Source organism: Somniosus microcephalus, chromosome 12, assembly GCF_052327205.1.
Source record: "Somniosus microcephalus isolate GS21.2 chromosome 12, FLI_Smic_1.0, whole genome shotgun sequence".
NCBI lineage: Eukaryota > Metazoa > Chordata > Chondrichthyes > Squaliformes > Somniosidae > Somniosus > Somniosus microcephalus.
Window position 1 is genome coordinate 82,524,651 of NC_140998.1, and position 14,145 is coordinate 82,538,795.

General features: G+C 46.7%; 1 protein-coding gene across 5 annotated transcripts in view; it reads left to right on the top strand.

Annotated features, from left to right (window-relative positions):
- LOC147109361 (E3 ubiquitin-protein ligase pellino homolog 2) overlaps nt 1–14,145 on the top strand; it is a 298,817-nt gene that overhangs the window by 245,228 nt on the left and 39,444 nt on the right. For all 5 annotated transcript variants that reach the window (XM_086003247.1, XM_086003249.1, XM_086003248.1 and 2 more), the window contains one exon: nt 8,602–8,703. In XM_086003247.1, the coding sequence (XP_085859373.1) occupies nt 8,602–8,703 (102 nt within the window). The remainder of the gene's footprint in view (nt 1–8,601; nt 8,704–14,145) is intronic.

Genomic DNA, 14,145 nt, shown 5'->3' on the forward strand with positions numbered 1-14,145 from the left:
TCAGCCCTAACGATCATAAACCAAAGGGACTACAAGCGGCTATTCTCACATATACCCTTGAGAGATACAGAGATTGTCTTGAAGACGTACACGGGGCAAAAGTCTACCCCAAAGGGAAAATAAGGGTGAACGTGATATACAACGGCAAGGAAACATCAAAAATGGACCTATATGTATTGCCAGATGGAGGACCACCACTACTAGGATGTGAATGGATCCGGAAGGTACAGTTAGATTGGCATTCCATACAGGCACTGACGGTAGAGGCCAAAAAGGATGACGATGTCACACGTGGACGACTGTCAAAAATGCTAACTGACGCAAAAGAAGTGTTCCAGGAGGGACTCGGAACACTAAAAGGCATAACAGCGACGATCAAAATAGAGGAAAATGCAAACCCAACGTTTTTTAAGGCCAGACCGGTGCCTTATGCGATCCGCCCAGCCGTCGAAGCAGAGCTGGAAGGTTTGGAACGTTCAGGAGTACTGTCCAAAGTGGACTGGAGCGAGTGGGCTACACCCATCGTTCCTGTAATGAAGAGGTCGTTGAGTAATATGCCTGGGGAACCAAAGAAGGTTCGCATCTGTGGGGACTTTAAGGTGACAGTGAACCCAGTCCTTCACACGGTACAATAACTGCTTCCGCGGATTGAAGATATTTTCGCCTCGCTATCTGGAGGAAAACGCTTCACTAAGATTGATCTGGCCCAAGCGTACCTGCAAATGGAGGTAGAAGAAGCCTCGAAACAATACCTCACGATCAACACTCACAAAGGTCTCTACCAATACAACCGGCTGATGTTCGGGGTAGCATCAGCTCCGGCTATTTGGCAAAGGGCAATGGATCAAGTCCTGCAAGGGATTCCAGGGACCCAGTGTTATTTGGACGACATCCTGGTCACGGGCGAAAATGACAGTGATCACCTCACCAACCTGGAGCAGGTGCTCACTAGATTGAAGGAATATGGGCTCCGAGCTAATCGCCACAAATGCGAGTTTTTCCAGAAGCAGATCTCGTATTGATGTTACTGATGAAGAGGGGTTACATAAGTCCCCTGAAAAGATTGAGGCAGTAGTCAAAGCTCCAGCACCGGAAAATGTGTCACAACTGAGGTCGTTCCTCGGGCTGGTGAACTACTACCATAAGTTCTTACCAAATTTGTCTACAGTATTACACCCACTGAACACCCTACTGCAAACGGGGGTACCATGGAAGTGGAATGACGAATGTAAACGAGCTTTCCAGAAGTGCAAAGAATTGATCACATCAAAAGAGATGTTGGCTCATTTCAACCCAGCACTACCAATTCGGTTGGCGTGTGATGCATCACCCTATGGTATTGGAGCGGTACTGTCGCACAAACTCCCAGACTGGTTGGAGAGGCCAGTAGCCTTTGCGTCTCGGTCACTAACCTCAGCCGAGCGTAACTATGCCCAGATTGACAGGGAGGCCCTCAGCCTAGTATGGGGAGTGAAAAAGTTCAACCACTATCTGTACGGGCAGAAGTTCACCTTGCTGACTGACCACCAACCACTTGTCTCCATCTTTAATCCAAAGAAGGGCGTTCCGGTGATGAGTGCGCAACGGCTACAAAGATGGTCCCTTTTTCTAGGGGCGAACCAATATGAAATAGAGTATAAGGGCATGAAACAGCATGGAAACACTGATGGGCTATCACGCCTGCCACTGCCTACTGTGGAGGAAGTACCAGCAGTGGACCCTGTCGAAATATTTTATTCAACTATAATTGAACGCTTGCCAGTAACTAACGCGGATATAGAGAAGGAGACCCGAAATGATCCGACACTGTCTCGGGTATATGACTTGACGGTGAAGGGATGGCCAACACATGGAGACTCACTGTTGCCAGCATTCTCATCCAGAAGAGAACAGCTGTCAGTATGCCAGGGGACATTGATATGTGGATCCCGAGTGGCAATTCCACCCAAGTTAAGGGAGAGAGTGCTCAATGAGCTTCACGAAGGCCATCTGGGAGGGGTGAAAATGAAAAGTCTTGCTAGGGCTTATGTGTGGTGGCCGGGGATCGATCAGCAAATTGAGGACCTGACAAAGAGCTGCTCAGGATGCCAGAAGGTCCAAAATGCACCACCACATGCCCCTCTACACCCATGGGAGTGGCCCTCCTCTCCATGGCAACGGGTGCATATTGATTTTGCTGGTCCATTCATGGACTCAATGTTCTTAATAGCAGTGGATGCACACTCGAAATGGCCTGAGGTGATCAAAATGTCCTCCACCACTACGGAGAAAACGATTGCAGTCCTACGGACCATATTTGCCAGGAACGGCTTGCCAGAACAGATTTGCTCTGATAACGGACCACAGTTTGTGTCCGAAGAGTTTTGGAAATTTATGAGAAGGAATGGGGTAAGGCATTACACATCCGCCCCGTATCATCCAGCCACAAATGGATTGGCTGAGAGGTTCATACAAACCTTTAAAAAGGCAGTAAGGGCCATGTGCGATGATGACATTCCACTGCAGCATAAGGTGGACATTTTCCTGTTAGCCTACAGAAATGCGACACATGCAGTTACCAACCAGACCCCGGCCATGATGTTCTTTAACCGAAGGTTGAGATCTCGTCTGGATTTGCTCAGACCAAATGTACGAAGAAATGTTGAGAAGAAGCAATTCCAGCACATCAATGAGAAGCCGACAAGGAGCTTCAATGTAGGACAACCAGTCTTGGCCCGCGACTACCGAACAGAGAAATGGCAACCAGGAACGATATGCACACGGCAGGGGCCACTAATGTACACAGTGGATGTTGGGGAGAACATTGTGAGACGCCATGTTGACCAGATCCTAGTGTCACAGGAACGAGTCAACCCCATGTCACGCGTACCTGGTGATGAACCCGACATACCGGTAGCATCTACCCCAGAAACAGTAGCATCGGAAGCTGATGAACTAACCGACGACAGGGGGCCAGAATCGCCTCCGCACCAAGAGCAAGACACTCAGGAAAGGCGCTATCCAGAAAGGATCAGGAAGCCGCCCCAAAGACTGAATCTATAAATGGACTATTTCAGTTAATGTGCATGTTAAAAGTGTTAATTGTTAATTGAATGTTATGGTACTGTTAATCTAAAAGGGGAGGAATTGTAGTGTATGTACCTTTAAGAGGAGAACTACTTTTACAGCTCCTGTATACTGTAGTATCGGCAGTGACCACACCTGTATATAAACCCTGAGTAGGGATCTGTACTGTTAGTTTTTAGAATACCCTCATCCAGTAAACACCTGTTGATTGTTCATCTGCAGTCTCCGTCTATTTATTGAAGAACACCATACCTTAAGATTCACGGATTTAACAGTCACAGACTGCAATTTCATCTGTCAAGAGTTCTTGACAGATGAAATATCAGTGTTTCACAGCTGATTGAAGCTGTGAAACACTGACACTCTGAGTTCTAACATGAGTCCTTCTGCACAGACTCAGTTAGGACTCTCACGGCACTCAAAGCTGAAGGCTGTCACTTTTGACAGATCGCAGCCATTCAGCTTTCAGTTCCGGCTGAGTGATGCGCTCCCGACGGCTGCAGGAAGAAAGGCTGTTAAGGTAAGTACAGTTAAGTAAAAGTTCTTTACACACTTTAGACACACCAAACACACTTACCTTTACACTCATGCACCCATCACTCACCTGAGCGCCGACATTGCGACCCCTTCAACCCGACGGCCCGCCTGCTCTAACCTGGCGTGGTTTGGAGCCGTCGGGAAACCCACACGAAACCCCTCAAAATAGGGATTAGGCTAAAAACTGCCTGTTAACAGGCAGTTAATTGGCACTAATCCATTCCTGCCTGGTTTCGGCGGGTCCCAGTGCGGGGCGGGTACCCGCCGCCCCTGAAACTTACGTGGGGCGGGGTTTTGGGCGGGATGGTGTCGGGACCCCCAAATTCGGGATTTCCCCCCCCCCCCCCCACACGCATGAAACCCCGCCTGACGGCTCCACGAAAATCTAGCCCGTAGAGTTGGTCTCCTTTACATAGTGTACCATGATGCTGCTATCAATCAAAGAAGTGCCTAAAGACTTGTTTCTCAAATAGTCCATTACTTTTGTACACGTTAGATCTGTGATTGACACCGTCAAGTTTGCAAGTTCCCAATCCATTGATGATCTTGAACACTTACAAATAAATTAATACGGAAGCCTTTCAGTTATCTGCATTCTTAGGTGTATTACTCCTGACCATGCATGTATTGTATTTATCATCCATTCTATCTGCTGTGTTGATTTGAGTGTATGTTTGTTTTTTGCCTCATCTTAAAATGTGAACAAAGATATTTTCTTAAACTTATTTGTCTTTTTTAACCTCAAGATCAATAAAACATTTTCTATTTTTCTTCTGTACTAGAATTATGCATGTTAAGATTGATGGGAAAATAAAATTGTCAAATGGCACTGGCTGTGTAACACATGAACAGTAAAGTCATGTGTAAGTTCGTTCGGCCAAGCGGTATATCTTCTCTTCTATCTTTATTTGTTTTATTATATATATATATATATATATTATATATATAAATGAGTTTGTCTGTCTGTGTGTATGCGCGCGGTAAACTCAAAAGTTATAGAGCGTACCTACACATATGTTATATCAAAAGAAAGCTTATGATTAGGGGAGTGTCAGAGGCGTGTTTATTTTTTGGTCAGACAAAAATTGTTTGGACAGTTTACAAAAAACGGACATAAATTGGCTCATTTTAACAAAGCTTCTTCGGCGTGACTGACGAGTGGATGGACCAATCGACGGGCCACATTAGCGTTGAGTGACGTGATGGTTGATCAATCTTACGGGGGAACCGCGGTATGATGCGTCACGGGGGGCGTTTCATGGCGTGTGTGGGCGGGGCCTAAGCCTGCGGCCTGCCATGAGTGCGGGACCGGGAAAAGAGATACAGAGATAGAGAGAACCGCGCGGCCCGAGAGACAGCGAGCGGGGGAGCGGCGGCGGCGGGCCGGAGTGGGAGCTGAGCTGAGGTGAGTCGGGCCGGGCCTGAGGCGCTAGGCCGCGCACTGGGGCTCCGGGTCACCGCGGCCGGGCTCTGAGTCCAACCCCTTCCCCGGGGTGTCTTCCTCTCTTCTCTATCTCCTTCCCTCACTCACTCCTTCCCTCACTCACTCCTTCCCTCTCTCTCTCTCTCTCTCTCTCTCTCTCTCTCTCCCTCTCTCTCTCCCTTTCTCCTCTCTCTCTCCTTCCCCCTCTCTCTCTCCTTCCCCCTCTCTCCTTCCCCCTCTCCCTCTCCCCCTCTCTCTCTCTCTCTCTCTCTCTCTCTCCTTCCCCCTCTCTCTCTCTCCTTCCCCCCTCTCTCTCTCTCTCTCTCCTTCCCCCCTCTCTCTCTCCTTCCCCCCCCTCTCTCTCTCTCCTTTACTCTCTCTCTCTCTCTCTCTCCTTCCCTCTCTCTCCTTCCCTCTCTCTCCCCTTCCCTCTCTCTCCTTCCCTCTCTCTCTCTCTCTCTCTCTCCCCCCTTCCCTCTCTCTCTCTCTCTCTCTCCTTCCCTCTCTCTCCTTCCCTCTCTCCCCTTCCCTCTCTCCCCTTCCCTCTCTCCCCTTCCCTCTCTCCCCTTCCCTCTCTCTCCTCCTTCCCTCTCTCCTTCCCCCTCTCTCTCTCCTTCCCTCTCTCTCTCTCCTTCCCTCTCTCTCTCTCTCTCTCCTTCCCTCTCTCTCTCTCTCTCTCCTCTCTCTCTCTCCTTCCCTCTCTCTCCCCTTCCCTCTCTCTCTCTCTCGCTCCTTCCCTCTCTCTCTCCCCTTCCCTCTCCCTCTCTCTCCTTCCCTCTCTCTCCTTCCCTCTCTCTCTCTCTCCTTCCCTCTCTCTCTCTCTCTCTCTCTCTCTCCTCTCTCTCTCTCTCCTTCCCCCTCTCTCTCTCTCTCCTTCCCCCTCTCTCTCTCTCTCCTTCCCCCTCTCATTAATGTCAATGATAACATTGCAAAATTATAATTCTGCTTGCTACCTCCAAATTCACATAGAAGGAAAACTGTAAAACCTGGAGTATATGGCTACTGGCGATCCCCATTAACAAAAAACGAAGTTAAAGAACCACCTCCTGGGTGCTTAGCAAGAGTTCTTCAATCCCAACAGTTTTATAAACAGTTTTATAAACATGGCAGAGGGTTCTTCAGTTCCCTCGGCAACGCCGGGTACTCCCAGCTAGTTTTCCATAAATCAGTCCTTGGTATTTTGTTCTATATATGCAGTGCATACAATTGACAAATTTTCACAGTGGTTCAGTACTTTTATTTGTATTACTTTTTTGGACCACTTTCACTTCTGACTGTGCTAAGTGACTGAGGTTGGTCAGTGAGATTATGAAATGTTTCTATATCTGTTTATCTCAGTTAACTAGAATCTGTATGGTAGTTAGTCCCTGCTTAGATGGGAATCCAATTTAAAATTAAGTCTGGATGGGGGCAAAAGGGACTGATTTTTAAAAAAGTTTCAAAATGACCTCCAGCTCCATGATAATTTAACCTTTACACAATCTATTTCTATTTCAGTAAAGATTGAAATGTAGAGCATAACTGTCAAATGCCATTCTTATCCCTGTGCATCAAGATAGAAGGTGAAACACGTATGTGATTCAAGCATCATTAATGTGCCCATGTCCTGGAGGCAGGTTGAGGGTATAGTATTTTATTATAACAGAGCGGGATTCGGGTGGGTGGGGTGAAGCGAGTGCCCTTCTCTGCCCCCACCTCGGCAGCATGAGGTCCAGGTGATTTTAAACTCCGGGGCCTCATCTGCATGCTGCTGGTCAGCTGGCCGGTGGTCGGGAGTGGCAATCTGGGTGGCAGAACCCTACTGGCCAGCAGGATTTTAAGTTATGGGGAGGAGGTTTTGGAGGGTCTCGTGAGAGGGATGAACAGAGAGCCTGGGGCAGAGGAGGCCTAAACTTTCCTTGTAGGTCCCAGAGGAACACTCCTGTTTTCCGAGTGGCAGGCAGTGACTAGTGGGGTACCGCAAGGATCGGTCCTTGGACCCCAGCTGTTCACAATATATATTAATGATCTGGACGAGGGAATTGGATGTAATATCTCCAAATTTGCAGATGACACAAAGCTGGGTGGGAGGGTAAGCTGTGAGGAGGATGTCGTGAAACTCCAGGACGATTTGGACAGGTTGGGTGATTGGGCAGAAACATGGCAAATGTACTATAATGTGGATAAATGTGAGATTATCCACTTTGGTGGCAAAAACAGGAAGGCAGATTATTTTTTGAATGGCAATAGATTGGGAGAAGGGGAAGTGCAAAGAGACCTGGGTGTTCTTGTGCACCAGTCGCTGAAGGTAAGCATGCAGGTGCAGCAGGCGGTTAAGAAGGCAAATGGTATGTTGGCCTTCGTAGCAAGAGGGTTCGAGTACAGGAACAAGGATGTCTTGCTACAGTTGTACAGGGCCTTGGTGAGACTGCACCTTGAGTATTGTGTGCAATTTTGGTCGCCTTACCTGAGGAAGGACGTTCTTGTCATGGAAGGAGTGCAGCGAAGATTCACCAGGCTGATACTTGGGATGGCAGGAATGACGTATGAGGAGAGATTGTGTCGATTGGGCTTATACTCACTGGAGTTTAGAGATTGAGAGGGGATCTCATCGAAACCTATAAAATTCTGTCAGGCCTGGACAGACTAGATGCAGGAAGGATGTTTCTGATGGCCGGGGAGTCCAGAACCAGGGGTCATAGTCTAAGGATAAGGGGTAAGCCATTTAGGACTGAAATGAGGAGGAATTTCTTCACCCAGAGAGTGGTGAACCTGTGGAATCCTCTGCCACAGAGGGTGGTGGAGGCCAGTTCATTAAATATATTCAAGAAAGAGTTGGATACATTTCTTAAGGGTAAAGGGATCAAGGGATATGGGGAGAAGGCCGGGACAGGGTACTGAATTTGGATGATCAGCCATGATCTCATTGAATGGCGGAGCAGGCTCGAAGGGCCGAATGGCCTACTCCTGCTCCTATCTTCTATGTTTCTATGTTTCTTCCTGACCAGATCAGGAAAGAACTCTACACTCTTCCAACTCTGGCCTCCAGATTGAGTGAAAATTCACACTCTGAATTACCCCCATGTTGAAGGAGTGCAAATTGGCAAGAGCCCACCTTGATTTGTGCAAAATGCATCACATCCCACATGACAATACTGACATTATTAAAACCTGCAAAGATGTCCATGGATTTTTCTGTGCTCTCAACTGGACATTAATGGATGTAGTGGTAAAGGTCTTGAAGCAGAGTAGCAAAATATGTACAGTTTGGAACCTGTAAATCTACATAGGTTGAAGATTTTAGTCTTGCTTGGCCTGTTGTAAGCCAACCCTGTAAATGGCTTGAGACTTAATTATTTATGGGAGTTTTTATATATTAGTCTAATTTTGGAGAATATTTTATTTAATATACTTTCCACATTTTTTAAATTCCAATTTATGCCTTACAATTTTTTTTGTTAATTTTGTTTCCTTGTGCAGTTGATTTACACAAATATCATAGGTTGCAGCTTACTACTGTTAGAGTGCCCACACTGCTACAAGCCAGTTGTAAGTTCAAAAAAATTAATGTCTCTCCTTTATTTATCACTTCACAGGCAGTTAATTGTAAAGGGCAACATAGCATCTCGTATACGCTATCCAGGAACCAGACTGTGGTGGTAGAGTATACTCATGACAAGGACACAGACATGTTTCAGGTAAGACCTATTTACTTACTGTATTTAAATAGTCTACACACTTCCAAAATTCTTAAAAGATACTACATTTATGCAAACTGATTTCTGCAGCCCAGCAAGGGAAAACTCCTGTTCAGTCCAGTTTAGTGAGTTTTATTTGGACTTGGGTTGACTTGAGATGCACTTAAAGGATTGCATTTCAGATGCACATGCATGCATACACCTTTCAAATCAACGTTTCAGCTCCTCTGTCGAAACAAAATATTATTAAAAATAGGAATTGAGAGTCCTTGATGATGTAACTACCCCACATGGAGTGGTGTAAATCAGAAAGGTTCAAGATTCAATTAGCAGTCTGGGTTGATTTATTAAATCTCACATGGAGCATCAGTGGGAGATGCTACATTTGGGATCAACATTACTGGGTTTGAGAGGAAACATTAGTCAGAATTTATACTCCTCCAGATTGCTATATGATGATCCCTACTGGGAAGTGCATGACTTATGGATAGGCTGTGATGTCCCTCACAGTTGAACAGCCTGCCACTATCACTGTCTAGGCTGAGGTAAGAGGTGCTGGAGAATTGCCAGTAACTGTATCACAGTAGCTCGCACACACCACTGCCTTCATGAGAGGATGAGCAGAGAGAAAAAAGTGGAGAAGGAATAAAAGTAAGCATTGTGTATACACGAACTTCACTGTGACCTATTTGCTTGATTGTGCTTGTATTCCCACTTCATATAATGGCTCCTGTATGAGGCAGATCCTTCAACCATTGTATGCCTTTTCTCTGGAACACTCTTCTAAAATCACACTGCCCAAATCCTGCACTACCGGTCTTCTAAAGCCTTCAAAAAAACTATATCCTCAATCATACCATTTATCTTTCTCTCCTCCCTAACACCTCTTAAATTTTTTGTACTTCCTACTCTGTGTCCATGGCCGGAATTTTAATTGGGAGGCGGGTTGGGAGTGGGGGTGCTTGGAAGCAGTTGGGAAATCCGGGAGAATGGGTTTCCCGCAGGCCTTGCCAAATTTAATGGCAGGGCCTGATTTGCATTTGAAACCACTGTTTCCCACCCACAGCCAGCTAGTTGGAGAGGTTGGCTGGCTGCGGGCGGGTAGGCCTGCGGCACTAGGCCACAGAGAGGAGTGAGGGAGGGAACATAGTAACAGAAGTAGGCCATTGAGCCCCTCAAACCTGTTCCGCCATTCAATGAGATCATAGCTGATGTTCACGTACAGTTAGGCTGTTAACTATATCTAGCTGATTACTCATTACTAAATCTAATATGGCATGCCCCCTTGTTGCATCTAGGACATAGTTTTGTAGAAAACTATCCCGGACACATTCAAGAAATGCACTACCTTTCTGACAGGTGCTAATCTATTTATCCCAATCTATATGAAAGTTAACCCCCCCCCCCCATTAAAACCACTCTGCCTTTGCTACATGCTTGTCTAATCTCTGCATTTATACAATCTAGCACTTCACAGCTGCTACCAGGGGGCCTATACACAACTCCCACTACAGTCTTAAATCCTTTCCTATTTCTTAATTGTACCTATAAAGTCTCCACTGCCTGCTTATCTCTTGTTATATCCTCTCTTATCATTGAAGTGATTTCATCCTTAATCACTAAGGCTACTCCTCTCCCTCTGCCATTTTCCCTATCTTCCCTGTAAACCTTATAACCTGGTATATTTAGATCCCAGTCCTGACCGTCTTGCAGCCATGTCTCAGTAATGGCTACCATGTCATACCCTTCAATTTGAATTCGCACCTGCAGTTAATTTAATTTATTCCTTATACTCCATGTGTTTGTTTAACGAACACTTATTTGGGCCACACACCCTAGCCTGTCCTTCAGCTCTAATGTTTTACACACTTATTGATTATTTCGCTCTCCTGATTTAATCTCTCTCTCTCTCGCTTTCCACCCCCTCTCCCAAAAGTGGGGTCGGGGGCCAGATTCGAGCAATGCTGGGGGAGGGAGAGAACAGCGGGGGCCTGGAGAACAATCGGGAAGGCGAAGAACATTGGGGGCCTGGAGAACGATCACGGGGGGGGGGGGGACGGGGGGCAGGGGGAGAGCATTGGGGACCTGGAGAGTGATCAGTTGGGGGGGGGGTCGAGGGGAAGAACATCGAGGGCTTGGCGAATGATTGGGGGCCTGGAGAATGAACAGGGATGGGAGGGAGAGAACATTGGGGGGCCTAGAGAACAATTGGGGTGAGGGAGAGAACATCGCGGGACTGGAGAATGATCCGGGGGGTGGGGGGAGGGAGAGAACATTGGGGGACCGAAGGATGATTGTGGGGGGGGAGGCTGAGAATATTGGGGGTGGCCTGAAGAGCATCGGTGGGCGGGGGGTGGTGGAGAGGCCGGGAAGGTGATCGGAGGCCTTGTTGGGGGTGGGTGCTGGGTGGTTGGCCAGTAGGCGACCGGAGGTCTGAGGCGGGGTAGGGGGATCGGAGGCCTCGGGTGGTGGGGGGGTGCTCCGATCGCGTATGCTGGGCTAGGTAGTGATGCTGGATCCAGGAGGTAAGTGTAAAAGCACTTACCTCCTGGCTCCAGTAGTCCTCGCCTTTCATTAGCTGTCAGGTTTCCGGAGACCCGTGAATGGTGGTTAAATCTGAGGCACGCCAGCCTCATTACAATAATTAAAGGGGCGACCCGCCTCCTGGGAGCAGGTTGGCTGCCCGCCCTCATCCTGCCTCCTTTAAAACCGGAGCAGGCGGGTTCTAGTCGGGATTCTGTTTTTTTAACACTTTAACCCCCAAACAACAGGTGGGTTGGGGTCAGGTGGGAAGTTAAAGTTCCCCATCGCTCCCCTTGTAAAATGCTCGAGATATCCTTTTACATTGTTAGAGTTCTTCTTGATTGTTGCAAAGCTGATGTTTAAAACCAAAACAGCTGTGAGATTTTCAGAAGTTGAAGATTATCAAAATGTTTAGATTTTAATTGTTAATTACATCAAAAGATGTAAAGTTCAATAACTGAAATCACTTATAATTGCTGTAATGCTAGAAATTACTGTCAGTGATATTAGCAGTCATAGAAACATAAAAGATAGGAGCAGGAGTAAGCCATTCGGCCCCTCGAGCCTGCTCCGCCATTCAATGAGATCATGGCTGATCGTCCAAATTCAGTACCCTGTTCCTGCCTTCTCTCCATATCCCTTGATCCCTTTAGCCTTAAGAAATATATCCAACTCCTTCTTGAATATATTTAATGAATTGGCCTCTACTGCCTTCTTTGGTAGAGAGCGCCACAGGTTTACCACTCTCTGGGTGAAGAAATTCCTCCTCATCTCTGTCCTAAATGGCTTACCCCTTATCCTTAGACTGTGACCCCTGGTTCTGGACTCCCCGACCATCGGGAACATCCTTCCAGCATCTAGTCTGTCTAGTCCTGTTAGAATTTTATAAGTTTCGATGAGATCCCCTCTCATTCTTCTAAACTCCAGCGAGTACAAGCCCAATCGACTCAATCTCTCCTCATACGTCATTCCTGCCATCCCAGGTATCAACCTGGTGAATCTTCGCTGCACTCCCTCCATGGCAAGAACATCCTTCCTCAGATAAGGCGACCAAAACTGCACACAATACTCCAGATGAGGTCTCACCAAGGCCCTGTACAACTGCAGCAAGACATCCTTGTTCCTGTACTCAAACCCTCTCGCTACGAAGGCCAACATACCATTTGCCTTCTTAACCGCCTGCTGCACCTGCATGCTTAACTTCAGCAACTTGTGCACAAGGACACCCAGGTCTCGTTGCACTTCCCCTTCTCCCAATCTATTGCCATTCAGATAATAATCTGCCTTCCTGTTTTTGACACCAAAGTGGATAACCTCGCATTTATCCACGTTATACTGCATCTGCCATGCTTCTGCCCAATCACCCAACCTGTCCAAATCATACTGGAGTTTCTCGGTATCCTCCTCACAGCACACACGCCCACCCAGCTTTGTGTCGTCTGCAAACTTGGAGATATTACATCTAGTTCCCTCATCCAGATCATTAATATATATTGTGAATAGCTGGAGTCCTAGCACCGATCCCTGCGGTACCCCACTAGTCACTGCCTGCCACTCGGAAAAGACCCGTTTATTCCAACTCTTTCCTTCCTGTCTGCCAACTAGTTCTCTATTCAAGTCAGTACCTTACCCCCAATCCCATGTGCTTTAACTTTACACACTAATCTCTTATGCGGGACCTTATCGAAAGCCTTCTGAAAGTCCAAATACACCACATCCACTGGTTCTCCCTTATCTATTCTACCAGTTACATCAAAACATTCCAGTAGATTAGTCAAGCACGATTTACCTTTTGTAAATCTATGTTGACTTTGTCCGGTCCCATCACTGTTTTGCAAGTGCTCTGCTATTGCGTCTTTTATAATGGACTCTAGCATTTTCCCCACTACCGATGTCTGGCTTACCGGTCTATAATTCCCTGTTTTCTCTCTACCACATTTTTTGAATAGTGGGGTTACATTAGCTACCCTCCAATCCATGGGAACTGTTCCAGAGTCTCTAGAATTTTGGAAGATGACCAGCAATGCATCTACTATTTCTAGGGCCACTTCCTTAAGTACCCTAGGCTGTAGATTATCAGGCCCTGGGAATTTATCGGCCTTCAATCCCGTCAATTTCCCTAACACCATTTCCCTACAAATACTGATTTCGTTCAGTTTCTCCCTCTCATTAGACCCTATGTTCCCCGACATCTCTGGGAGGTTGTTTGTGTCCTCCTTTGTGAAGACAGAACCAAAGTATGTATTTAATTGGCCTGCCATTTCTTTGTTCTCCATTATAAATTCCCCTGATTCTGACTGCAAGGGACCTACGCTTGACTTCACCAATCTTTTTCTCTTCACATATCTACAGAAGCTTTTACAGTCAGTTTTTATGTTCCCTCGCAAGCTTACTCTCATACTCTATTTTCCCCCTCTTAATTAATCCCTTTGTCCTCCTTTGCTGAAACCTAAACTGCTCCCAATCCTCAGGTTTGCTGCTTTTTCTGGCCAATTTATATGTCCTCCCCTCGGATCTTATGCTATCCCTAATTTCCCTTGTTAGCCACGGTTGAGTCACCTTTTTTTGTTTTATTTTTATGCCAAACGGGGATGAACAAATTCTGTAGTTCATGCGATCTTCAAATGTTTGCCATTGCCTATCCACTGTCAAGCCCTTAAGTGACGTTCCCCAATCCATCCTAGCCAACTCGCGCCTCATACCATCGCAGTTTCCTTTATTTAAATTCAGGACCCTAGTCTCTGAGTCAAATACTTCACTCTCCATCTTAATGAAGAATTCGATTATATTATGATCGCTCCGCCCCAAGGGGCCTCTCACAACAAGATTGCTAATTAATCCTTTCTTATTACATAATACCCAGTCTAAGATGGCCTGATCTCTAGTTGGTTCCTCGACATATTGGTCCAGGAAACCACC